Source organism: Podarcis muralis, chromosome 7 (assembly GCF_964188315.1).
Source record: "Podarcis muralis chromosome 7, rPodMur119.hap1.1, whole genome shotgun sequence".
Lineage (NCBI taxonomy): Eukaryota > Metazoa > Chordata > Lepidosauria > Squamata > Lacertidae > Podarcis > Podarcis muralis.
This window is the reverse complement of record NC_135661.1, coordinates 12,405,101-12,429,899: the sequence shown is the minus strand read 5'-3', so window position 1 is coordinate 12,429,899 and position 24,799 is coordinate 12,405,101. Positions and strand designations below refer to the sequence as shown.

Below are 24,799 nucleotides of genomic sequence, written 5' to 3'. Positions count from 1 at the left end.
TTTTTTCCCAAGAGGTTCAGGTATCCCCCTCCCCAAAAGAAAGCTACGAGCTTTGCAACTGTCCCCACCACCCCAAAAAAGCTGAAGGGGAAAGGAAGAAGAGAGCATATGAGAAAGAGTGGATTGGGTCATGGCTTCCGCTGGCTGCAATCTCATCGGCAGTTACTCTGGCTATAACCAATTGAGATGCAGGTTCAGCCAGGAACTAAGGGCGCCATTTGAATGTAAAAAGCAAGAACAGGCCCTTTAAAATTCTCTCTTTTGGAGGGGCTGTGTGTATATCTGCATTAAATACTAGCTTGTCATATTTGCCAGGATACAAATAAAGCCAGCCTGTCTTGCTGCGTTTGGATTCAAGGCAGCAAGCGGCAGGCTTCCTTTGACTTTCAGGCTCACTAATTCCACTAGAAAGACATGCACAGGGGATCCAGGTGAGCAGCAGGCATTGCTTCCAAGCCTAGTGGATGTGCTAACTAGGAAAGTCACTTTAAAGCTATGAAAGGTAGGGGTGTGTGTGTGTGTGTGTGTGTGTGTGTGTGTGAAGAGAAATATGTCTGGGTTCTCTTTCTCACATTCCAGAGCAAGGAGCTCTAAAACAGAAACCAAACTACATTTTCACCAGCCTCATTAAAAAACAAAACAAAACATTGGCATTTATATAGTGCTTTAAGATCATTATCAATTGCTTGACATATGTTAGCTCAGTCCTTCTTACCCTTTATTGCAGAAGGGAAAACACCTTGGGCCAAGGCTACTTTCCCTCACCACCCACCACTGTGCCATACAGCTCTCCTGCATGCTTGGCAAAGGATGCCCTTCACTACGCCAACCATTGAAAGCAGCAGTTGACACAAGTGCCCCATATGGAGAAAAATTCCCCCGCAGAAAATCCCCATTGCCCACCCATTGCCTCGTTCAATAGGCCCCGTTTTGGTTCAGTTCAGTACTTACACAATTGCATTTCATCTATTCTATACAATTAGACTCTGCAATGATATATGTACTTGCATATAGCCATAATATATTGTTTTTCAACTACGCAATGGCAGAAGGATTAAACAAACACAAAATGCAGTTCAAAAAGAAGAGAGTGCACAAATCAGTCTACAGCATACCTAGGCCTCCTGCACATACAGCAGCCATACTATGAGGACCAGGGAGAGAAATCTTCACCATACAAATTGGAATGGCAACCTGCTCAGTGCTGGGATCAGGCATTTGAAGAACTTGGCAATAAATTTCCTTCATCTTCAGCAATTGCAGAAAGGATTTTGCTTTACTGCACTTCAGAGACCTGGGTAGGTTTCAAACCAACAATGGCAGCCCTGCAACTAGTCAGCTGCCCCTTGAGACTTTGAAACCAGAAGGAGAAACCCAGTGAGGATGCGGAACGTCTTGCAAAATTGCATATTATTTATGAACCTCATTGCCGGGGAACCCAAGTTCACGCTGTTTTGTGTTCCTTGGCAGAAAGGCTGACTAATTATGTGATGAGCCAAGGCTTTCTAAATTCCCTGCAAATGCCTCCCACACAAGTTCATGGGACTTAATGGGAACTGTGCAGGAACACAATGCATTCTGAGGAACGGATTCCCCATGGTCTTCATCCAATCTAGTTTGCATAGCTCAGTAACAACATAAAACCTCCTACATATCTGCCTATAGTCCATGGGAGAATAAAGAGCACTGCCCAGTTAATTGTAAGATACAGTGGTGCCCCGCAAGATGAATGCCCCGCAAGACGAAAACCCCGCTAGATGAAAGGGTTTTCTGTTTTTCGATGCGCTTCGCAAGACGATTTTCCCTATGGGCTTGCTTCGCGAGACGGAAACGTCTTGCGAGTCTTGCGATTTTTTTTCGCTCCCCCCCCCCTTTTTCTAAGCCGCTAAGCTGCTAATAGCCTTTTAGCCGCTAAGCCTTTAATAGCCGCTAAGTCGCTAATAGCCTTTTAGCAGCTAAGTCGCTAAGCCTTTAATAGCCGCTAAGCCGCTAATAGCCTTTTAGCCGCTAAGCCTTTAATAGCCGCTAAGCCGCTAATAGCCTTTTAGCCGCTAAGCTGCTAAGCCTTTAATAGCCGCTAAGCCGCTAAACCGCTAACAGCGCTAATCCGCTAAGCCGCTAATAGGGTTGCTTCGCAAGACGAAAAAACCGCTAGACGAAGAGACTCGCGGAACGGATTATTTTCATCTTGCGAGGCACCACTGTAATCAAAACAATAACGTGTCCTGAATACATTTGGTACTGCAGGATGCATAAGACTGATGGGTGAGCTACTGAGATGTTAGCCATCCGCCACCCACCTGTTGCATAGATGAGACCCTCTGGAAGGGCAGGACCAAGACAACGGGATGAGCAATGAGGCCCAGTGTGCTGAAAGGAGGATCCAGAAACCAAGAGAGACAAGACGAGAAAGGGCAGAAAGCTAAGAGACGGTTTAAAGGTCTGTCTAGAATTCTGACCCATGTCTGTGATTTCCAGCTTGGATTTTTGTGATGGTTCCAGCACAGCATTCCTAGCCAGCAGGTATGATTGAGAAGAAAAAGTTATGGGACTCAGGCTGCAATCCTATACAGCAGCTTTCCCTAACGTAGCACTCACCAGATGTTTGACATACAGCTGCAACTTACGGCTGTGGGGGATGGGAATGATGGGAGTTGTAGCTCAAAACATCTGGAAGGCACCAGGTTGGAGAAAGCTGCTGCAGGCACATACTGGTGAGCATTCTGAGAATATGTCTGAGTCCGTCCTGTAATTCAGAGGCACAGAACCATTTTCAGCCCAAGGCCCGAGTTGCCTTGTGGGCAGTTTTCTGGGGTGGGTGGGTGTGGAGAGACATAAACAAGAACGGGCAGGGAAACAGAAGTGCCTCTTGACTTTGTGCAACAAGGTACACACACATGCACAGAGGTTTCTGCACACTCACAACCCGCCATCCAGACAAGCAAGAGGCATTACCCCAGCTCAAGGGTGTGTTTGAGCCAGGCAACAGCGCAAAGCAGGGCTGAAGAAGAGAGGGCCTGGTCTAGTCCCAAGGGCCAGATAGAAGGGCCCCACCCCTGCTGTAATTACTAGATCTTATTATTAGAGTACACTAAATTTAATATTAACACAGAACAAAAAACCGTGATTCCTTCCCATACAGGCAAAGTGATGCTACCTTCATTAAATAACACAAAAAGGATTCACTACAATAAAGGGGGACACACACTGACAGCAGTGTAGAGACCCTTACACTTGTTTTTAATTCCAAACACTCAATTACATAACCCAAATGCATTGGTTAAGGATGCTGGCCTAGCCATATCTATGACCAAGCAAATTATTGACTAATGACTCAGAATGGTCAGTGGGTATTCACTCACTAGTCAAGAAACAGTTGAATTTTCCTTGACTGTTCTGAACAGGAGAAACTAATCCGACTGTGGGTGAAGGTGGTTTGCTATAACAAGATATAAACAAAATGTGTGTGCGTGCTAATAGAATAAAAGCAGATTTGGAGACAGAGAGACAAAAAAAAGTCCAGTTTGAGAATGAGATGGGCTTAGGCAGGCTTCCACAACCTTGGCCCTCCAGATGTTTTGAGACTACAATTCCCACCATCCCTGACCACTGGTCCTGCTAGCTAGGGATCATGGGAGTTGTAGGCCAAAAACATCTGGAGGGCCAAAGTTGAGGAAGCCTGGGCTTTGGGCTGTGAAAGGCTAAAAGTATCGGGGTATTTTTTTGTAGTCACTCTTTCAGGATGGCAGAGCTTAAGCTGGTGTTGCTTCCCTCTGCTCTAAGCCTGCATATTTTGTAACCTAGGGAACTGCCTTACACCAAGTCAGACAATCAGTCCATCCACTCAGTATTCCCAACCACTACATGCCGATGCCAGGGAGTGACTCTAGAACCTTCTGCAAGAAAAACAGATGTTCTGCTGCTGAGCTACAGGCCTCCTTCCACCTACACTGTAGGAGCTTCAGACTCACAAGGGGAAGCAGGCAGTGTCTGGCAAAGGCAAAGCAGTGCAGGTCAAGTCAAACCGGAGGCCAGTACAATGGACAGCTCCACTGAACCATTCTCCTCCTAAGGCAGCTGCAGCAGGGCAATGTTGTCTCTGCAAAGGCGCCTACAGTGAACTGAACCTTTCCGTAGGTCGACAAGACCTGGAGGGACACACAGGAGGGCTCTACCTCTCTGGTTTAAAGGCCACACCTTACTGTGCAGTCTTCTGCAAGGCTGTGGAGATAGCGATATTGCAGGGGACTAATCTGATGAGGATGGTGTGGGGGCTGTGTCCTCAAGCCGCAAGGACATCAAAGAAAGCACTCATGCGCTCACATCTTGGACCAAGTGGTGTCCTCCTTTGTACTGACACCATCTCTTTTCATAAACATGCTTCCCACCTCCTCTTTTTGAGACAACAAAGCAGCGTAAGTAGGGAAACTGTGGCATTCCACAATTACAGGAGAATAGACAGAATTGGGTCTTCATGTGATGGTGTGGCCACACCTACACCTTGGAACCCTCTGCCTTGATATCAGGCACCATCATTGCACTTTTTGGGCACCTGCAAAAAAGCCTCCTTGTTTAGACAAGGCTACCCAGATGTTTAGAAAGCTGGTGCGAGTTTAAATCTGTTTTCAGTCTGTTGTTACTCAAACTTTTCAAAAGTTTAAGTTATTGCCGTTAGTTTTATTATTGATAATTTCATTTTTGTATACCACTTATTTAAATAAATGAAAACGGTAGATTCTGTAAGAGTTCAGGAACTGGGCTTGGGAGACCTGAAAAGGTCCAAGTAAGTATCTTCTTTGGATACATAAAGTCACCAACAAGTTTCACTGCTGGAAGGGCTCAGGGATGAATATAAAGCTGCCTTCTACTGGGTTAGATTGTTGACCTGTCTTTTCCCTGCACCATCTTCTCCAGTCGTCCCCAACCTGGTGCTCTCCAGATGTTTCTGACCACAAACCCCAGTACCCTCAAGAACTGCCCCTCACCATCCAAGTGAACAAACCTAGACTCCACATTCTTCATCTGAGGTGCCCCCTCTGAGGGAGGTGTGAAGGGTGGCAACACAAGAAGGGGCCTTTTCAGTAGTGCCCCCCCCCCCACTTAGGGAATGCTCTCCCCAAGGAGGCATCCTTGCTGCCATCACTAGCTCTCTTATAGGCACCCAGCAAAAACATTTTTATTCGCCAAGGCCTTTGGTTCTTTAATTTTAGCAGGGTGGTGTGGAGCTGGATCTATATATATAATTTGTGTATTTTAAGCTGTTTTATTCTTGTTTTTATACTCATTCTTAATGTACATTTTTGTAAGTCGCTTAGTGTTTCATTATTTGGAAGCGAGAGACCAATGAACAGCAGCAACAACTCAGTGTCTCAGCTAGCGTGGCTGTGTGATGCCGGGGGTTATGGGAGCCGTAGTTCAAAACATCTGGAGGGGAATCAGGTTGGGGGGCATGGCTGGGTTTTGCACAGCTATCTGAAATCTTGTAAACCGGGTTTTGGTGCTTGGTATCAAATTTTACCTTCTTCACCCATCAGGAAACCTGCCTCTCCTTGAGGTCCCTTCCCTCAAAATTCTTCTTCCATAAACAAAGCTTTTCTGGATCATTGTACTCTCACTTCCACAGAACTGCCTGCCATTAAGATGGCAACTGTGATATCAGGGTGAATCCCACCTTTCTGGCTAATCCTGAATGCTCCTCTGGGCAGGGAATGCTTCCATTTGCTTTCTATACAGCACCAAATATACTGGTGCATATTTGGAGCACAATTAAAAGCAAACAAACCACCAAATTTTGGGGGGCATTTTCCATACAAAGGTCTGCTTGAACCTCCGTCTCCATCACCAAGTTAATGGCTACTAGGCACCAGTTTCCACTTGTGTTTTCAAAACCCCACCCCTAAAGAGCGATATTCTAATCTGGTTGCAGATGAAAGCATCATCACCATCACCCCCAGGGTAAAGAGGAAGGCAGAGCCATAGGAAAGAGGTGCTGTATGGCTTGTGGGTTCCCCATCAGGATGAGTGCTTTCTCTTCAATGTTCTTACATGGCAGTTTGTCGCAGAGGGCAGGCAGCAGTTTCTGCTCGCTCAGCACAGCTCTCCACTCATGTCAGAAAAGCAACAGGCCACGGCAACCCTTTAACAAGATAAGAGCAGCTCCTCCTTCCAGAAACGTTTTGCAGCATCACACTAGCTCCCTCCTTCTTTCAGAGATTGCAGTTGTGCCAGAACACGGTTCACTGCAACCTTTGCTAAACTGCTGCCTGCTAGATGACTTGGGCTACATATCACAAATAGCCCTAGGTTCATTTTGTACTTATTTAGTTCAGGTGCTTAAATTCAGAATTTCTCAGTGGTGTTTAGAAATTATATGGCTATGCTGTCTGGGGTTGGGCAGGGAGCTGTAGTCCAGAACATCTGCTGGAGTGTATCAGCTTCATGAAGGCTGTCACGGGACATGGATCAGCATCACAGTGCTGTGTTATGATCAATGGGCTACAGAATTTACTTTTAACTACATTGTCTACTACCAATTATCATCTAAGAGAGCATGACAAACACTAGCCAAACACAGTCCATGCCAGGCTGAGCTTGGCACTGCTTGCAGTGAAACATTTCTACAGGGGCAACCTGAAGGTAGACTGCAGTTCACTGGGCTACCTAGAACAGGTGTCGCTAACTAGATCTTGATGCACCATAATGCCTACCAACCCCAGGGAGCAAGGCTAAAGGTCAGGGGTGATCCAAGCAATATCAGGGAAGCCAAGTACTTGCTGAGATCCTTTCTGAGAATGATAAGTTGGCCTGATCCTGCTTGAAGTGGTTCTGAATAAGCAGTTCATTGGCACAGCTTCACAATAATGCTTTAATTGAGAAGAGATACTGAGCATAGAATCAAATAAATTGTAGAGTTGAAAGGGACCCCAAGGGTCATAGAGTCCACACCCCACAATACAGGAATTGTATGCACTCCTACTTTGCAAATTTAAAATACACCCAGTGGGGTGCTGCCCATTTCATTGTTGCTGTTGTTGTTAGCGTGCTAGACAGAGGTCAGCGCACACAATTTACAAAACAAAAATATATATACACACACACACATCAGAAATATTAAATAACTAGCTCAGACAGCAAGAAATTCAACAACAGAGATGCCACTTCTGGTGCTGAATTTCTCCCCAGTGAATTTCCAGCAGACCACTGGGGAAGTCAATGGAGTGCTCTCCAGATGTTGCTGAACTACAGATTCCATCAACCCTGTTCATTCGCCATGGGAGCTTGAGGCCAACAACATCTGGAGGGCACTGGGTGTTGGCCACACTAGGTCTATCACAAGTAAGGTTGTCAACCTAGACCATGGCATTTCCCAGCTGCTGGTCTGCATCAATTGCAGCTACTTAAGCAACTCATTGGGAAAAAATAGTTCCGCCAGTAAAGACACAGGGACAGAGATTGGGGCTCATGGCATGAGTAGAAGACACACCTTTATCCTTGTCTTTAAGGATATGAGAAATCAAGTCATTCCCCCGGACATTACATTTGAGCAGTCAAAGACATTTTGGTCTTGGAGGCAGAAAATCCAGGTGATGCCTCGCATGATCATAATCAAAATATTTGTTCCCTGCCTTTTTTTACTGGTATTCCAAAATGGGCTGCAGACTGTCTGATTCTGCCTAACGGCAGCCTTGCAACACACCCACACACCCTATACTTGATCACCCTTTTGAAAAAAGGAACTTCAACCTCCCGCAATATATTGCAACAGGCTAATAATCATTCCCAGAATTTCAGTCTTGCGCTGTTTATTAAAGAATCTGCTACACGTCATTTCAATGACTTTTGGTCAATTCATAAACCTTAGTACAGGATAAATTATTTCCACCATGTTAGATTTGCCAATCCAGATGCATGATTCATTTTTGGAAAAACAAAACAAAACAAAAATTTAAAAGGTCCCAACACTCACAGTTGTTTTGCTCACAGCACTGTCCTCAAGCAACCAGGTACTTCCATTATTCTGTGTCCAGAACTCTTCAACAAGTTCAAGTAGACTTAAAATGTTAAACATTCTTTTTTAAAAGTACTTTAATTCACAGAAATGTTCTTTTTTTGGTTTCTTATACACAGCAGGTGGTTACTTTGTTTAAAAAAATCCATTCTTTTTTTCCATATATTTTTCAGTATCTGACTATACAATAACGTTCTATCTAAAGCTTTGTCCACATAATCCAGACCCGGTCGCCTGTGCTTCGGGATTCAGAATTCAAAACAACCCCACCCCCCTCCCAAAAAAATATAAAGATCTATCAACAATTTTACTAAGATAATTTCCATAGTTCTGTCATGTAAATCATCAGGAAAGTGCAGCAGAAACGCGGAAATGGACACATCACACATAAGCAATACTTTTTATCATGAAGTGTGCATGTAGATCTTAGAAATATTCAGAGAGAACGGACATGACGATTAAATCCTATTTACAGAATTTGTTAAGCTAATTTCTGAGGGGGAGATTTAGTTGGGGTGGGGGGTGGGGAAGCTGGAAGGGGGAATACTCAAGGGACGTCATCAAAGTGTCTTTCCTTCATGTAGGACATCTATAAATTTAGTCATTCATACTTTCACACGTGGGAAAACTGCACTTTTTACCAATACAGCTACATACACATACACAGAGTTAGCATTAAGCTAATAATTATTCCACTATGGAGTCAGGGTAGGTCCTTCCGTTCAGAAGAACATCTTCAGAGTGGCAAGTTAACTTTGGACTTGAAGATCAGAAGCCGATGAAAACAAGTTTACTCTATCCAGTAGTTTGACGAAACTGAGCATATCAAGGTGGAAATAAAAGGTAAAACCCATTCAGGTACACCTAAGCTGGAAAGCACTTACTCTCAACTGGCTGACAAGGTGTGCATGCGAGCTCTACAAAGACTGAAGGATCTAAATAAAGATTACAGCCCTTTGCCTACTGGGAAGGGGGGGAAATGGCTCCATAGTACTGTGTTAACACTATACCTAGTTGCAACATAGGGAGACAGCCAAAAGGAAAAAACCAAAAACAACCTCACCTGCAGGAATGTCTGACATGTACATTAATTTTACAGAATTCCTCTACAGGCCAAGCCAGAGTCCCAGAGTACACATCCGTTGCTACAAATGCCCTCTTCAACTGAGGATTCATCCAACAGGGGGGAAAAACCTTAGCCATGCTTTTTAGACATTATGATGTTTTACGTTTAACTATTTTGCGATGGATAATTTCCATAGCTTGGGTGTTGTTGTTTTTTTAAATCTTATTTTGTTAAGCACAGCCCATTCCTAAGCACGCTGCCGAATGCTGGTTAGGGAGCAAAATGTCCACTTTCCAAGCTGGAAATGTATCTACTCAGCAGATCTCAAGCACAGTTTTAGCTGTGGAGGAGGAGGAGGAGGAGGCATTGCCCAGAGTCCTGCCCCAATGCCTTACAAAGAGAGCCCCTGCCCCATTGCATATCAGAGAGGGGCAATGGTGACTTATTTTCACGGCCCTTCTCCTTCTTGGTTTTAGATTAGGAAAAGAAGTTGACATACCATTTGGTTAGCATTCTCTAGACTAAGGCGGGATGGGGGCCCCAGATGTATTAGTTGTATGCATTTCTAGTAAGGATCATACACAGGTTACACGTAATTCATGTACAGTTATGGTTCCAGTGGAGCTGGTGGGGAGGGGGAGGTGAAATCATAGCAAAGAGGTTAATAAACAGCGGTGCTCCCATTAGAGATAGGCTAGTAGAGAGAAGTGCACAAGGTAGCAAGTTGCATCAAGGATGTGCTGAGACGGAGGGCAGGGGAGTCCCAAGAGAGGGGCCATGATTTGGGGTTCAGGGTGTGGGCTCCTTCCATCTGCAGGGTTATTTTTAAACAAAACAACAACAGGAACACAAAATCACCTGACAACTAAAGATTTAGCTCCGTTGGGAAAACAAAAACAAAACAAAACAAAAAAACCACATTGGATTTAAGGTACGTTACAGAAACCGCCTTGGTTACTGAGTGGCTGCTACAGGTCTATGAGCTGATCCACTAGCAGAAGAGACCTGGCTAGGTTGGGAAGACTGGATTCAGAGCTTCCACTGCTGTTTCTAGAATGCCCACCTGAAAGTGTGAGAGATAGCAATTCAGTATTGAGCAAGAGAATGAAAGGGAATTAAAAGTTAGCTTTTTTTATTTCAATAAATAAAATGAAAAAGGTGTTCACAAGCAAACAAAAAGGAAGAGCAAGCTACAAACTAGAGAAAGCAGCAGCAGCAGTCTGGAATCTACACAAGCGTGGCTCTTGGAGTTACAAGTAGATAGATGCAGAAAGTTTTGCAGACACAGTCTTCAATGTGGTTTTTGAAGAGAGATTCCAACAACCAAATGTCTCAGCTGCTCCCTTCTAAAAAGTTAAATCAGCCAGCAGCGGCTCTGCCTGTGGCATTGCACTCCTGATACAGATGTCAATAGGAGAACTAACTTTACCTTTAAGTGTGGCAGCACCTACACTTCAAAACTCTCTGCCTATAGAAGTCAGGCAGGTGTCTGCCAAAAACGTTTTTGTTTAGACAAGCCAGTCCAGAAGGTGGATGCGAATTTTAATCTGTCTAGTTTTGTTTTAACTTTTTCAAAGTTTTTGTTGGTTTTTCTTATTGATAATTTTATTGAAGTTTGTTTGCTTTTACAGTCAAGCAGTGTATAGATTACGTGAAATAAGTAAACAGAATAAATGGAGGGTCAGGGGCTTAGATCTGGAGCTCCTCCCTCTCTAAGCAACCTCATTTAGTCTCCTCTCCCCTAGGATGATTATACAACAGACTGTTAAGGAAATATTAGAGCAGGAATCTGTTACCGGGCAGGGCTCCATGACAAAAATTGAGAGGGGGAGTCATGTGCGCATGGACCATGGGACAAAGGGGGAAAGGCAATTTCAAGAGTTGTGGAGCACCAAATTCTTATTCAATAGGGAGCATCTATGTCTTCCCATGGAGGTCTCAATGTTACGCATGTCTTATCAAAAGATGCCCCTGCCCCTTTTCAGCTGCTCGTGGTCTACATCCTGCGTTTTCTCTGCACAGCCGCTTTGGTAAGGTAAAGGGACCCCTGACCATTAGGTCCAGTCGTGACTGACTCTGGGGCTGCGGCGCTCATCTCACTTTATTGGCCGAGGGAGCCGCCGTACAGCTTCCGGGTCATGCGGCCAGCATGACTAAGCCCCTTCTGGTGAACCAGAGCAGCGCACGGAAACACTGCTGGAGTGGTACCTATTTATCTACTTCCACTTTGATGTGCTTTCAAACTGCTAGGTTGGCAGGAGCTGGGACCGAGCAACGGGAGCTCACCCCGTCGCGGGGATTCGAACTGCCGACCCTCTGATCGGCAAGTACTAGGCTCTGTGGTTTAACCCACAGCACCACCCGCGTTCCTTTATGACAGAATGTTCAACTGCAGCCCAGCACCCCAATACACTCTCTAGCTTTAAGGTGTGCTGTGTTTTAGAATATAACTCTGTGCTGTTGGGCCTAACTGAAACTCCCGGTCAAAAATCAGGATGGCAGTGCGTGGGAGAGAGGGGCTGTAAATCCAATGGGTCACCTGGCCAAGAGGACCTACCCCTTGATTCCTTCCACCACAAATCAACCAAGCTTGTATTATAGCTATTCCCAGCAGTGAACTCTGGGTCAGGATTCAAAGACCCTCAGGATTAGTTCCATGGGCACAAGGTGGGTGGTTGTCTCCTAATCATGTTACGTTGCAAGCTGCTTTTTAAACCAAGAGGGCGTGGTAGTGGAAGGAGCCGTAGACAGTGGCGTAGCGTGGGGGGTGCAGGGGGGGGCCGGCCGCACCGGGCGCAACATCTGGGGTTAGGGTTAGGGGGCGCAAATCCACGGGTTAGGGGGCGCAAATTACTTGCCTTGCCCCGGGTACTGACAACCCACGCTACGCCACTGGCCATAGAGTAGTGATGGAAATCAACTGTTAATCTCATTGGGTTGGTATAGGCCCCTGGTGGGAGCCTAACCAAATCTTGAATACTGGAATTTGGTTCTAAATCACAAGGCTCCTTTGGAGATGATTAGAGGTAGTTCCGCCCGCCCCTTTACGATCAGGAAATTTAGGGCAGTAACACCATTATGCCAGATTCCAAAATAATTTTCTTATTACTAAAGATGTTGGGATGCTCACCTCTCCTCAACGTGTCCTTGTCACAACAAGTGGGAACTGAAAGGAGCCCAGCGCTGCCAAGACTATGGAAGCTGAAGAAGACTGGGCTCAGGCATGGAGACCCTGCAAGCCTTGAGCCTCAGGTTTAGTTTCAGGCCATACATGCTACCATAAAGAAAGACACTGCCTTAAAATCTCAAGTCACCCCCAGTCTGCCTGCTTACCTTGTGAATTTTTGGATATCAACACAGGGATGGGGTCAAACTCGTCTCCTGCCACCTTTTCAGAGCCCTCAGGGACATCGAAGCCAGAGATCAGGTTAGTATCTTCTGCAGCACGATGGGAGGAGGGGTGGAAGTTTTAAAAAGGAGCAAAAAGATAGAGCAGAGAAAGCTGGTTAGAAACCACCAAAACAACATTAGCTGCATGTGTTTTGTTGCAAAGAAGGATTAGCGGACGGAGAGTCTTCCCCAACCCGCCATGTCCTCCAGCTGTTTGGGTCGAAAAACTCCCATCACAGTCCCAAACAGCTGGAGGACACACCAGGCGAGGAAAGGCAAGGTTGGAAGGTGGAGCTTTAAATTGTTACGAGTTAAAAAGGAGAGCGAGGTATAAACATGAAAAATAAACAGAAGCAGCGGCAGAGGCAGTTTTGTGAGAAAGAAAGCAGCCAGGCTGCGTTAGAGAGTTAGTAACGTTCCCAGGGACCTGATCTCACAAGGCACGAGAAAAGGCAGTGAAGAGAGAGAGAAGCCCAAGCCCTGGTTCAGATGAGGCAACACTCTGCTCCACCAGAAGGGTGTGTGCCTCTGGCAGACTTATTATTATTATTTTGTAAAGAATTTGTATACCGCCCTATACCCAGAGGTCTCAGGGCGGTTCACAGAACGCAGACTCATGGTGGGATCACCGTTTGTGAAGGCAAACATAGTCTACCACCCCCTTCGAGATGCCACAGTTGTGGAAAACAGGGCTCCTCCTCCAAGCCACGAGCTCAGTGATATTCCCACATGCTCCCAAGACACTCACAGTGGAGGGCAAGGGGTTATTTCAGGCTGGCCCAGAGCTGTCAGGTGTGGTTTCAGTTCTGGCACAGATTTTGACAAGAGATCCCTTCGAGTCACTTTTGAAAAGTGGCAAACCCCCAGCAAAAGCAGCTGCCACTTAGTAGTCCTGCAACGGCAGAGCTTCCTAGTGGCATAAGGTGATGCTAGAAGAAACTCAGCATACCAGCTTCAGACAGTTTGTGCGCGCGCACACCCACACCCACCCACACAAGAGTAAGGCAACTTCTCCAAGGAATCAAATCTGCTTTCAAAAGTGCTACTGAGTGGAAGAAATGCAAGGTCTGTAACATCCCCCCCCCCCAACTTGTAAACAAAGATTGTTAATTTCTACCTCCACCAAGAGGAGGCCAGAAAATGACCTGGACTTCTTTTAGAGATGGGGAAGCTCCAGATATTCTACAGCTCTCAGCACCCCCAACTATGGACCATGCTAGCTGGGTTGAGTGAGTTGGAATCCAACAACATCTGGAGGACCACAAACAGACCCCTTTCCCTGCCTTATTTTGCTTATTTTGAAATTAAGCAGATCACCTTTCCCACTCATGTCATACACTTTCGCTTCTTCCCACACCCAGATTCCAACATAGAGAACAACAGAATCCTAACCTAACCCTAACTAAGCTCATCTGCTGCCAAGCCAGGTCTGAGGGGCCTGTATTAATTTACAAAGCCCTGAACAACTTAGGTCCAGGGTGCCCTAAGGGCCACTTAAACCCTTCTATCCCATCTTGATCACGGAGATTATCTGCAAGAGCGTTGTTGGTCATCCTGCAAGCTGTCAAGGCTCATCTGACAGCAATTCAAAACAGAACATTGTCCTGTGGAACACCCTGCCACTAGAGATTCAGCAGGTGCCTTCTGAATCAATCTTTAAACACCTGCGGAAAACTCTTCTATTCTGCCAGGCTAATGTTCGGAATTAACAAGACATCTTTCCATAATGGCTAGTTGATGGTCTCCAATTTTAATTCTTTTGTTATATATAGAGACTAGTGTACAACGCCCTGCAATGCAGGAACCACAACTAAAGAATCCCTGACAGATGGCCATCTAATCCTTATTTAGAAACCTCCAATGAAAGAGAGTCCACCACCTTCTGAGGTTAGCTGTTATACTAGCAAACAGCTCCTATCCTCAGAAACCTCATCCTAATGTTTAGAACAAGCTAGAACTGTAAATCACTCTTTGTTTCTTACTCCAGTGGAAGCAACATGGATCCATTCCCGTTGCACTTGCTCACTGCACATCCAGCTACTGATAAAACTTAAAACTGGTGCTCTTGCTCATAACAATTCCCTTTGTCGCTCATGCTTCATATGCCCAGGAAAAGATGCTGATATACTAGAACTCCAGGCAGATGTAGCCCATACCAAGAGGAGTATCTTACTGCCACTTGGTGGGTAAAGCTCACCGGGGCCACGTGCAGGCAGTGTGGAGTGAGCCAGGAACTGAGAGCTGCAAGGGCAAAGAGCCCCACTAGGAGGCAAGAGCAGAGAACAAGCCAGGGGTAAAAAAAGCCAGGCCAGAAACGCAAGATGCGCTGGAGCTCCAGTAGATCTGGTCGCTCAAGGGAATAGGGCATAGCTCAGCCGCAGGGCAGCCGCTTTGAATATAGAAGGTCCCAGGTTCCATCTCCAGCATATGTGCCAACTCTATGGGGCAGAGGACAGCTCAGCTCCCCTCCCCAAAGTATGCAGTGATGGGGCTGACCCCCCCCCCAAAAAAAATATTGAGGGGATGGGCCTTGCCAGGCCTCCCTGCAGCGACGGAGGGCCTCACTGGGCCTCGTGGTCTCCTTCCAACACTTGTGACATCACATGGGGGTGTTGCACGTGTGATGTCACGTGCATGCGACGAAACCCCCCCCCCCCCATTGTTGCGCGGCACTTGTGCCTCTGATCCTCAGCATCTCCATATAGGGCTGGGAGCTGCTGCAAGTCAGCATAGGCAATTCTGGACAGGTTAATGGTCTGACTCTGTATAAGGCAGCTTACTATGTTCACTTCCTCCTATGTTCAAGCAAGGCTCAGCTTGGAAAGAAGTCCTTATATCCCTTCCTGCCCAACACAGAGCCAATGGCCAGCCTGGGCTGGGGAGGTGGGACCAGGCCAGATTTGGAAAGCTCATTCCCAAAGGCCTGAAGCTACATTGCGAAACACACATGGCAGCGGTCAGCCGTTCCTAAAGCACTGCATATGTGCCAAGAGGACAATTAATTTATTTAGTGCTAGCCATGTGCATCCAGGGCACGTATCACCATCATCATTATTTGTTAAATGTATTAGTTGCTTTTGTGTCATGGCGACCCAGAGCAAACCCACACACATTAAGACTGGGGAGGGAGGTGATACATTAAAATATCCCACCCTCTCTAAAAGGTCATAAGTAGTTTAAAGCAAAAGGCCTGCTTAAAAAGGAATCTTTTTGCCTGGCACCTGAAGATATGCAATGATGGTGCTAGGCGAGCCTCCCCAGGGAGAGCATTCTGCAAGCAGGGAGCCACCAATGAAAAGACCCTGCTCTTTACAGGGTAACACAAACAAACGATGCTGAGAAGCAACATCTGACACAACCAAGTGGCGCACAGGCACGCAGCCCTCGATATCAGATTACACCCAAAGGATTCAACTGCCAGAGGTTTACAGCTGCTCGCCTCTGTTGGTGGGCCTGCCCCACAAGCAGCTTACATTTAGAGAGTGAGGATGGAGAGACGAGAGGAAGAGCAAGAACTCCACAGGCAAGCGCTGAAGGAACGCCAGCAAATTTGAAGCCCATATTTCAGACCAGGCTGGGCATATAGCATGGCCATTCCCAACTTGGCACCTCAACCTGCCTGAGCTGCAGTGTCCACCATCTCCAGGCAGCACAGCAGAGCTCCTGTCAGCTTGAGAATCATATGGCCAGGCTGTCCTGGGCTGATGGAAGTTGCGGCCCAAAACATTTGGAAGGCACCAGGTTGGGAGTGGTTGAAATAGTGTATTGCTCACTTCCTATGAGCCCAACTTGTAGCTCAAACACTTGGCCACTAAGCTGCATCAACTGTGAAAGAGCTATAACAAAAATGTTCGTGGAAGAAGGAAGTTTTGCACTGGGATCTGAAGAGAAAGACAGAGGAAGGGCGTGCCAAAGTAGGGGTTCTGCTCCTCCCCCATCCAGCCCCCAGAAACTCATGTTAAGAGATCACACTGGACCCAGGAAAGAAGAAATCAAGGCATTGTCATTTGGCACACAAAAATAATTTGGAACTAACAGCCCCCTGCTAATTGAACCACCATCCTACCTTGGCACACAGGGACCACCACAGCTTTTAACACAGATGCTTCCACCACTTTCATGTTGGACATTTCTCCCATTCCCCAACCTCCTCTCCCATTTGTACAGAACACTTAATGGTACTTTACCTTTGTGAGCTTGGGTTGAAACGGCTAAAGGAGCAAACTCATCCAGAAGGTCAGCAGCAGGATTAGAAAGCAGAGAGCAGTCAAGCAGGGAGTCCTCCCCAGTGACAGAATCTGATCGTCCCCCGGTTAGCAAGCAAGAAAACAGTACAGAGAAGAGGAGGTTAGCAGTCACACCTGGCAAGGTGTCTGCTTGCAACTCATCCTGAGCTTGAATGCATCAGTTTTTAAAATCCTGGGCTAAAGTGGGGACAAAATTAGTCGTTTTGAAAGGACTCGGCATATACAAGCAGCCTCTGAACAAATAAATTGATTTCAGGTGGTGGTGGTGTTCTTAAAAATACCAGCTTAAAGGGCTTTGGGAGATGCCTTGCTGCTTATTTAACAGCTCTGGATTTTAAGGAGTTGAAATTCAATGTGATAGGAGGATTACAGTTACAGCACTCTGGGCTGAACTGTAGATGAGACGGATTCTAATCTGTTAGCTCTGTGAGAGCGTGGTGTGGATAATGCCAAGGCTGCAGGTTGCAGAATGTTATGTTGTTTAATACTTTGCCTTATTTAAATGTGTAGCATTTGGAGAGAGGTTGTGCATATATATATGCACCCCAGGGAAGGTGTATGGATCTTTTTAAAATTTCAAATTAACACTCTAAAGAAAAGTTCAGCTTGCAGACAATGCCCCAGTGCTGAGAATGTAAGACACAGAAGCCCACCCATTTCTTCATCATGATGTCACCAGCTTGACATCATGGCCCGCCTGAGCTCAAGCCCCCACCAACCTGCTCTGTTTGAAGCCACAGAGTCTGTCTGCGATGATATATGCTGCGACACAGGAGCCTCAAGGCCCGGGATGAGACTCTCAACTGTTAGTTCAGCTTTTCCTTTCCGAAGGCACAAAGGAACAGAGCAGAAGCCAAAGTTAGGTGAGGTTCAGGAGAGGAAGAAAGGAAGAGAAGGCCATAGCCTGAAACACTAAGGCCTGGACATCCTACTGCAGGCAGAGACATTCCAACACCTGGATTGCACTACTAAATGTCAGTTTAGTCTGAGGGTGATTTTCAAAGGGATATTCCCATCGGCACAACTGTGCATCCCTGGCCACCCAGGAAAGCACAGAACAAGAAAGACCCAGCACACTGGTAGACCTGTGCAAGCCCAAACTTCCGAGTGTCAGTGAGGTTCCTTTCCAGACGTACCTCTGACAGCATCAATGCCACAGCCATGGGAGGAGATTCCATGCCCCCTCCAGGATGCAGAATCATGGGGGCAGGGACAACTGCAGGGGTTCTTTCAACCTGACCCTATGGCCAGGCGAAGATGGTGCAAGCAGCAGGTCCCTGGGGACGCCCTGGGCAACTGGCCCTGCCCACTGAGCTGTGATATTCAGATGTATTCTGTACAGCAGATCTTCTCTCGTTGCTAGGGATGAGCAGATGGAGCCTGTCAGCCTCACGTTCCTTATTGCCCCCATGTGCTTTCTAACACATGTAGACAAGTCTCAAAAACGGAAGCATGCAGCCCAGACTCCTGTGATTCAGTTTCATTATAAGGCTTGGCTTTAACATGCCATGAAACTTCAGTAGCTGGTTCGATTTCTTCTTCCGGCCATTAGGCAGCTGGAAATAATTTGCTACTTAAAATGCTTAGGAAGGGTCTCTTTAGCTTTCAAAAAGTGTCCAGGATTATGGCATGCATTGAAGTGAAAAAAAAAGATGTGCTTGCAACACTGGTGGCTTAAGTGCACCTTTCAAGATACATTTTGGGAAAAGGAACATCAGGTATATATTTATGGCTATCCCATACATGCAACAGCTTTAAAAACCCCAATTTAATTCTCAGCTTTGTGAAGGGAAGGTATGGCACAAGGGAGACCAGAGGATGGACTAGGCCAGCCAGCCAGTCTTGTCTGGGCCCATTCAGGATGCTCTGGGAGCTTAGGCTTGCAAGGGCCAGAGGGTGTTTTGTATCCCGGGCTTTTAAGCCTTTGAACAAGGGAAAGAATGAGGGAGAGAGAAACAAAAATCTGAGGAGAAAAGCACTGAGGCTCCTCAAGAGCAAGAGAGACCCAGGCACGCCAAACCATTTCTAAGGATGCAAGAAGAAACACAGCAGAAATAGGTGGACGCATCATTTCAGAGCAGGAAAGTGGGGAGGGGGGGTGAAGTGAGGCCCTCTGGTGGATCAGGGGTGGGTTATGTTAGTAGATTGCAAAGAGGAGGGATAAATAGACAGCTCTCTGGATGGAACGAAGTAGAAAGTGGAGTCTCTCAGGGATCAGAATTGGGACCTGAGCTTTTTAGCTTGCTCATAACCATCTAGAGTTAGGGGTGAGCTGTGAGGTAGCCAAGTTTGCTGACAGTGCTAAATTGCTCAGGCTCTGTAAAACAGAGATTGCAAAGAGCTGCGAAAGTAACCTCTCCAAACTGAAGAAATAGGCAGAAAAATGGCAAATGCAATTCAATGTAAACAAGTGCAAAGTGATGCACGTCAGGGCAAAAAGAATATTAATTTCACGTATAAGCTCATAGGGACTGAACTGTAGGTGAATGACTGGGAACGAGACCTTGGGGGTCATAGTAGATAGCTCAATGAAGATGTCGACCCCGTGTAGGGCAGCTGTGAGAAAGGCAAACTCCGTGCTAGGGATCACCAGGGAAGGAACGGAAGATAAAACTGCCAGTATCATAATACAGTACAATTAAGTAAATCTATGGCGCTACTGCATTTGGAATACCCGGTACAGTTCTGGTTGCCTCACCTTGGAAAGGATACTGTAGAGTTGGAAAAGGTTCAGAAAAGAGCAACCAAAATGATCAAGGGGATGGAGAGACTCCCTTATGACGTTTGGGACTTTTTTGCTTAGGGAAAAGGTGAGTAGGAGACAACATGCTAGAAGCATATAAAATTATGCATGGTATAGAGAAACAGATTACAATTTGCATTGGCATTCTATATACTTGGACAGACTTGCCTAAACTAATATGTTTTTAGCAAGTGCTGATAAGAATACAGTGAAGGCACCTGCCTGATATCCACAGACAGGGAGATCCAGTGCTGCCACACTAAAATTTCAAATTCTTACGAACACTGGACACGTATTATGTGGCACCTGTAACAATGCCAGTTTTGCCAATCAAAGAGGTCAAGTGGGCATATATGGAGTAAAGTAATCTCATACTTCTGTTTATCTGAGCTCAGCCAATAATTTGTCCCCCCCCCCCCAGGTGGGGAACCTCTGGCTCTCCAGATACTGCTGAACTACAACTCCCATCATTCTTAGCCATCAACCATGTTTGCTAGCGCTGACCGGAGCTGCAAGTTCAGTAACATCTGAAGAGCCAAAGATTCCCCACGTCTGCCCAGTGAATGAGCCTTTTGTGCCCCCCTGTATAATTTGAAGTCCATTCACATCAGGATTCTACCATCCCATTTTTGCTGCACATGTAGATCTGGCCTGAGTTTCCCACTGGGGAAAGATAAAAATGAGAGGAAGAAGTGATAGATTACAGAAAGCGGAGAATTAGTGGAACAAGGGAAGGGGATGGTTTGGCGGTGATGCCCAAGGGTGCAGGAACTTCACATGTCTGATTCGCAGACTCAGCGATAGGCTAGTGAATTCCAAACACTGAACAACATCCTATGACCCTCTGTCTCCCAAAGTCACTTTTTGTGGGCTCTGGCTGGCTTGACCTCTGGGAACATGCTTGCTACGGTTCAAAACATGCAATGCTGGTGGGTCAACATGCAGGACAGAACACGCCAGAGAGACTTTTCAGGATTTTACCATTCACAGCATCAGGGGTGCTACCGAAGGGATCAGCGAGAGGCAGGATATCAGGGAGGAGGAGTGCAGGCTCAGGAGATTTGAGGCCCTCAATCAGTTTTTCTAGCAGGGGAGGGGGAGAGAGCAGGAAATGAGGAAGGAGAGAAGCAGAAAGAAATAAAGCAAAAATCACAAAAAATTGGTTAAAGCAGAACAGCAGTTGTTCAACAAGGTCAACAACGCACCTAACATTTAAAGGATTTCTATCAGGGTTATTTTCACCAATATATGCATTTAATTGCAGATATGGATCCTTTGGTTAAGCATGCAACAACCTGAAAAGTCAGGGCCCTGGATTTTTCCTTTAATAACTGAATCACATAAACAGAAACAAGACCACAGACACTTTTTTTACTTGTTGTAACCTCCCCAAGGTGTCCCATTTAATTGGCTCATCACAGTGAATGTTCTAGCATCCTTGCACTAAAACATCTTGTTAGCCAGTGGAGAATTGGCCCAGAATTGTTGCTGACTCCTTTTCAAACACACACACACACACACAACCCAAAGCACCAAGCTAAACTATACAAATTAATCAATCTGCATTGCCTGTTCCTTTTAGTTTGAGTGTGGGGGTTTTTTGGAGACACACTGGATTTTTAAAATGTAGGATTTCAATTAACCTCTTAAGAGTGCTCAGTTTTCTAGGCTCAGTCATACTTGATGATGTCTGGAATATGTTTGGAAGCGGGCATTTAACATAAATGATAGAAGGAGAAAATCAGTAAAGGAATAGAAGGAGGTGTTAGGACTGCAAAAATCTCAAATGGCCACATTTCATCTGAAGCTGCCCCACCACCAGACACAGACACAGAGCTTTTCTCTCAGCTTATCAACACGGAGAGAAGGAACAGTAAAAGCACATCATTGGCATTAGTAACTTTCTCCCGCCCTCCCCGACTCCAAGTCTTCAGGAATGGGTACCAGCAGGCCACGGCTCAAATGCACTTCTGTGCGTAAGGAGAGCTGCAGAATCCCAAAGGCATTCATGAAACACAGAGACCTGTAAACTGCATGCTCCTGTTTCTGTGCAAGTGCTGTGGTTAGTTCACAAAAACTTTGCAAAACAACCATGCATGGTATTAGCTACATCGTAGAAAGATGAGTCACAAATCCTACAAATCGTTGCCCCCCTTTTATTGCACGTGGCCAAAAGAAAAGAATTAATCCTAGTTAATGCCTAAGGCCAGGGGTGAATTGTCCAGTGGGATTCTGGGCTGTGTGCTTTCTGTGGTCTCACTCCCTGGAACGTGTAGGGGAAAGTCCTATAGATGTCCCTTCTCCCTCCAAATCTGGCAGGGATGTTTTCAGCAACCTGCATGTTCTGCTGCAGCAGTTTTATGGCAGATGTTTGGTTGTGACCTGGGACCTCATGCCACGGGGGAGCCTTGCCCAACCTGATGCCCTCCAGGTGTACGAAGTACGTCTCCCATCAATCCCAGCCAGCATGGCAACCACAGGGCACAGGCTTTGGTGCAGCATTTCAGAGCTTCTTGTTTAATTTCAGTGCTTTGCACCATCCCCATAATGTGCACAGAAGCTCCCAAAGTTGATTCGGTGCAGTAAAGCCAGAACCTCCCTTCATTTACACTCAAGCAGAAGCAGGTGCAATTATTGTCTCCAAGATCTCTTGAATATCTGCCATTGTCACACAGTGATAAGTGGCTTGACTTCTCTATTTAGGACTCTCACATCCCAGAAGCCAACATGATTTCTTTCTCTCTCTTTTGGCCTTTTGTCCCCCAAAGACAAAATGAATTATGCATTATGCAAATTATATTCCTGGAGGACTGCAATTAGTAGATTTGCATGAAGAGGGCTTTGAATCTCTCAACAGCTGTGTGCAAATTTTTCTCTGGCTGATTTGCTGTGTGCATGCACATTTAAGTAGCCAGGATCTGCATGAAAGGGGGGGGGGATCTTAAAATGGACATGGGAATAAAAAAAACCATACTGATTCCTCTTTTCCAGCCACTGGTGTAATCCAGCACTAGACCTGCAGCAACAAATTCAAAAAGTGCAGAATTCTAGCCGGAAAGGAAGAATTGGGAGCACATTTTAGAATGTGCTAATTCTCCCTTTGAAGTTAAAGCACCTGACCTCATGTGCACTGACAGGTGGGATGACCCTGTGGGGTGGGAGACTTTTGGATCCCGCCTGCTGACCAGATTCAGTTCCCCACTCCCTGGTGAATACGACAGCAGCCTTAGCGTACAACTTATCTGGGAGTGTGAGCTTAATGGGCTGTGCTTCTGAACAAATGCATACAGTGATATCCTATCAGAGCCAGTGTGATGCTGTGGTCAGAGTAGGACCTGGGCCATGAAGCTCATTTATGGGCGGGGCGGGGCTTGGCTGTCAGTCTAACCTATCTCACAGGGTTGTTTATGGAGATTAAATGAGATTAAAGAGGAAGGACCATGTACTCCACCTTGGGCTCCATGGAGAACAAGGTGAGATATAAATGCAATAAATAGTAAAGGTAAAGGTACCCCTGCCCGTATGGGCCAGTCTTGCCAGACTCTAGGGTTGTGCGCTCATCTCACTCTATAGGCCGGGAGCCAGCGCTGTCCGCAGACACTTCTGGGTCACGTGGCCAGCGTGACAAGCTGCATCTGGCGAGCCAGCACAGCACACGGAAATGCTGTTTACCTTCCCGCTAGTAAGCGGTCCCTATTTATCTACTTGCACCCAGGGGTGCTTTCGAACTGCTAGGTTGGCAGGCGCTGGGACCGAGCAGCGGGAGCGCACCCCGCCGCGGGGATTCGAACCGCCGACCTGACGATCGGCAAGTCCTAGGTGCTGAGGTTTTACCCACAGCGCCACCCGCGTCCTCAAATGCAATAAATAAATAATAATAAAATAAGTGATGTAAAAAACGGCTAAACCAGGTGAGGGTAACCAATGGGCCTCAAACCCATAGTGAGTTAGGGACTTCACCTATATGTGAAGACAGGCTCTGGCGGATGAGTGGGTCCAATGGTCAAGAACGTGATTTCTGCATGTGCTGCAGAGGGAAGTGAGGGGCAGGTGGGGCTCATCAACCTGGGAATTATGGGAATGAAAACTCTGATCCGAAACCTCTGCTGCCTTCTGGGATTCAGGAGAAGAAAAGACTAAGGAGAAAGCCAGGGTGGAGTCCCTAAGGCAGATGGATGGTGCCTTGTCTGCCTCCTCCCAGCAACTCCTATAGCCAAACTGGTGCCAAACCTATTGCTCGGCTTTCCTTTGGACCACACTAGTAAGACCAAGAGGGGAGTCTTATCATCTGGGCAATCCAGGACCTCCATAAACACTGCCCAGGCTTGAGCCCCAGGGAGGCCATCAGTGCTGCTAGCGGTGTTGTTTGACTTCACCCCTGGAGGTGCACTCCACTGTCTCTCAAGACAGATGAATACCAACAGCTACAAGATATAAAAAACAACAACACAGGGCTCCTGCTGAGAACAGGGGCTTCCTCCTCCACACGGAGAGGAGAAGGAAAGGCAACAGAAGAAAGTTGTTGCAAGCTCCACCCCCCCCCTTATTCCCATCGGTTTTCAGGGGCTGCTGCTCCCTTTGTCAGCTTTGCAAAGCAGGTGGAAGGTGGATGTGAGTATTACTTTACCCTTGCGCAAGGTTGCACTGGGCACGGTTGAGTCAGGTGGAGCTGTTTCAGCAAGTGACCTTGGGGATAAAAATATTTGCTTTTGCCACCTGGGCTTCTCTTTTAAAACCACCCCACGCTGTCTGTATGTCCTGGCTAAACATCCAAAAATAAACAAACAGTGCACAAGTTACAGCAGGCATCCTTAATTAGGGTGGAAAAAAGAAACTCTCCCAAAATGCAATTCAACCATTATTAATTATCACTTTGAATAATCAAGATGCACAAAACAAAAAACCACCCCATAGGCTTTTTGAGCATGTTACTCACTCTTCAACCATGGAAGGAAAGAAAAGGACAGCTATTTCAATAAAGCACACAGCAGCATAGTCCTTTTCCTTGGACATCAGCTGGGGAAGAAAAACTATCTAGTAAGAATCCCGTCAAACAGCACATTCAGAATACCAGGCTTAAGAGCAGCTTTTGCCAGCCTAGTGCCCTCCAAATGTTTTGGGACCACGACGCCCATCAGCCCTAGCCAGCACAGCTGGATAGCACTGCAGCTGATGGGAGAATGACCATGCTGGCTGGGGCTAATGGACTTGCAGTCCAAAACATCTGGAGGGCACCAATTTGGCAAAGGCTGGCTAAAAACCATGGGGCCTTTCCAAGCAGCTGCTCTAAGTGGCTGCCTTGTTTTTCACCTTTGAGGTGTCAACAAACCAAAGGGCACATGTTG

At 46.4% G+C, this 24,799-nt stretch overlaps 1 protein-coding gene across 20 annotated transcripts in view; it reads right to left on the bottom strand.

Annotated features, from left to right (window-relative positions):
- The window catches only part of AAK1 (AP2 associated kinase 1), a 109,592-nt gene that overhangs the window by 9,156 nt on the left and 75,637 nt on the right, over positions 1 to 24,799 (bottom strand). For 4 of the 20 annotated variants that reach the window (XM_028741152.2, XM_028741151.2, XM_028741153.2 and 1 more), the window contains 4 exons: positions 20,436 to 20,537; positions 17,431 to 17,532; positions 16,652 to 16,762; positions 12,408 to 12,512 (listed from right to left, as the gene is read on the bottom strand). The exons of 2 other annotated variants lie outside the window; for them this stretch is intronic. In XM_028741152.2, coding sequence (XP_028596985.2) covers positions 12,408 to 12,512; positions 16,652 to 16,762; positions 17,431 to 17,532; positions 20,436 to 20,537 — 420 coding nt within the window. Of the gene's footprint in view, positions 1 to 7,785; positions 10,138 to 12,407; positions 12,513 to 16,651; positions 16,763 to 17,430; positions 17,533 to 20,435; positions 20,538 to 24,799 lie in introns of those variants that run through there. 14 more of the 20 variants (XM_077931213.1, XM_028741157.2, XM_028741159.2 and 11 more) reach the window with 11 other exon arrangements.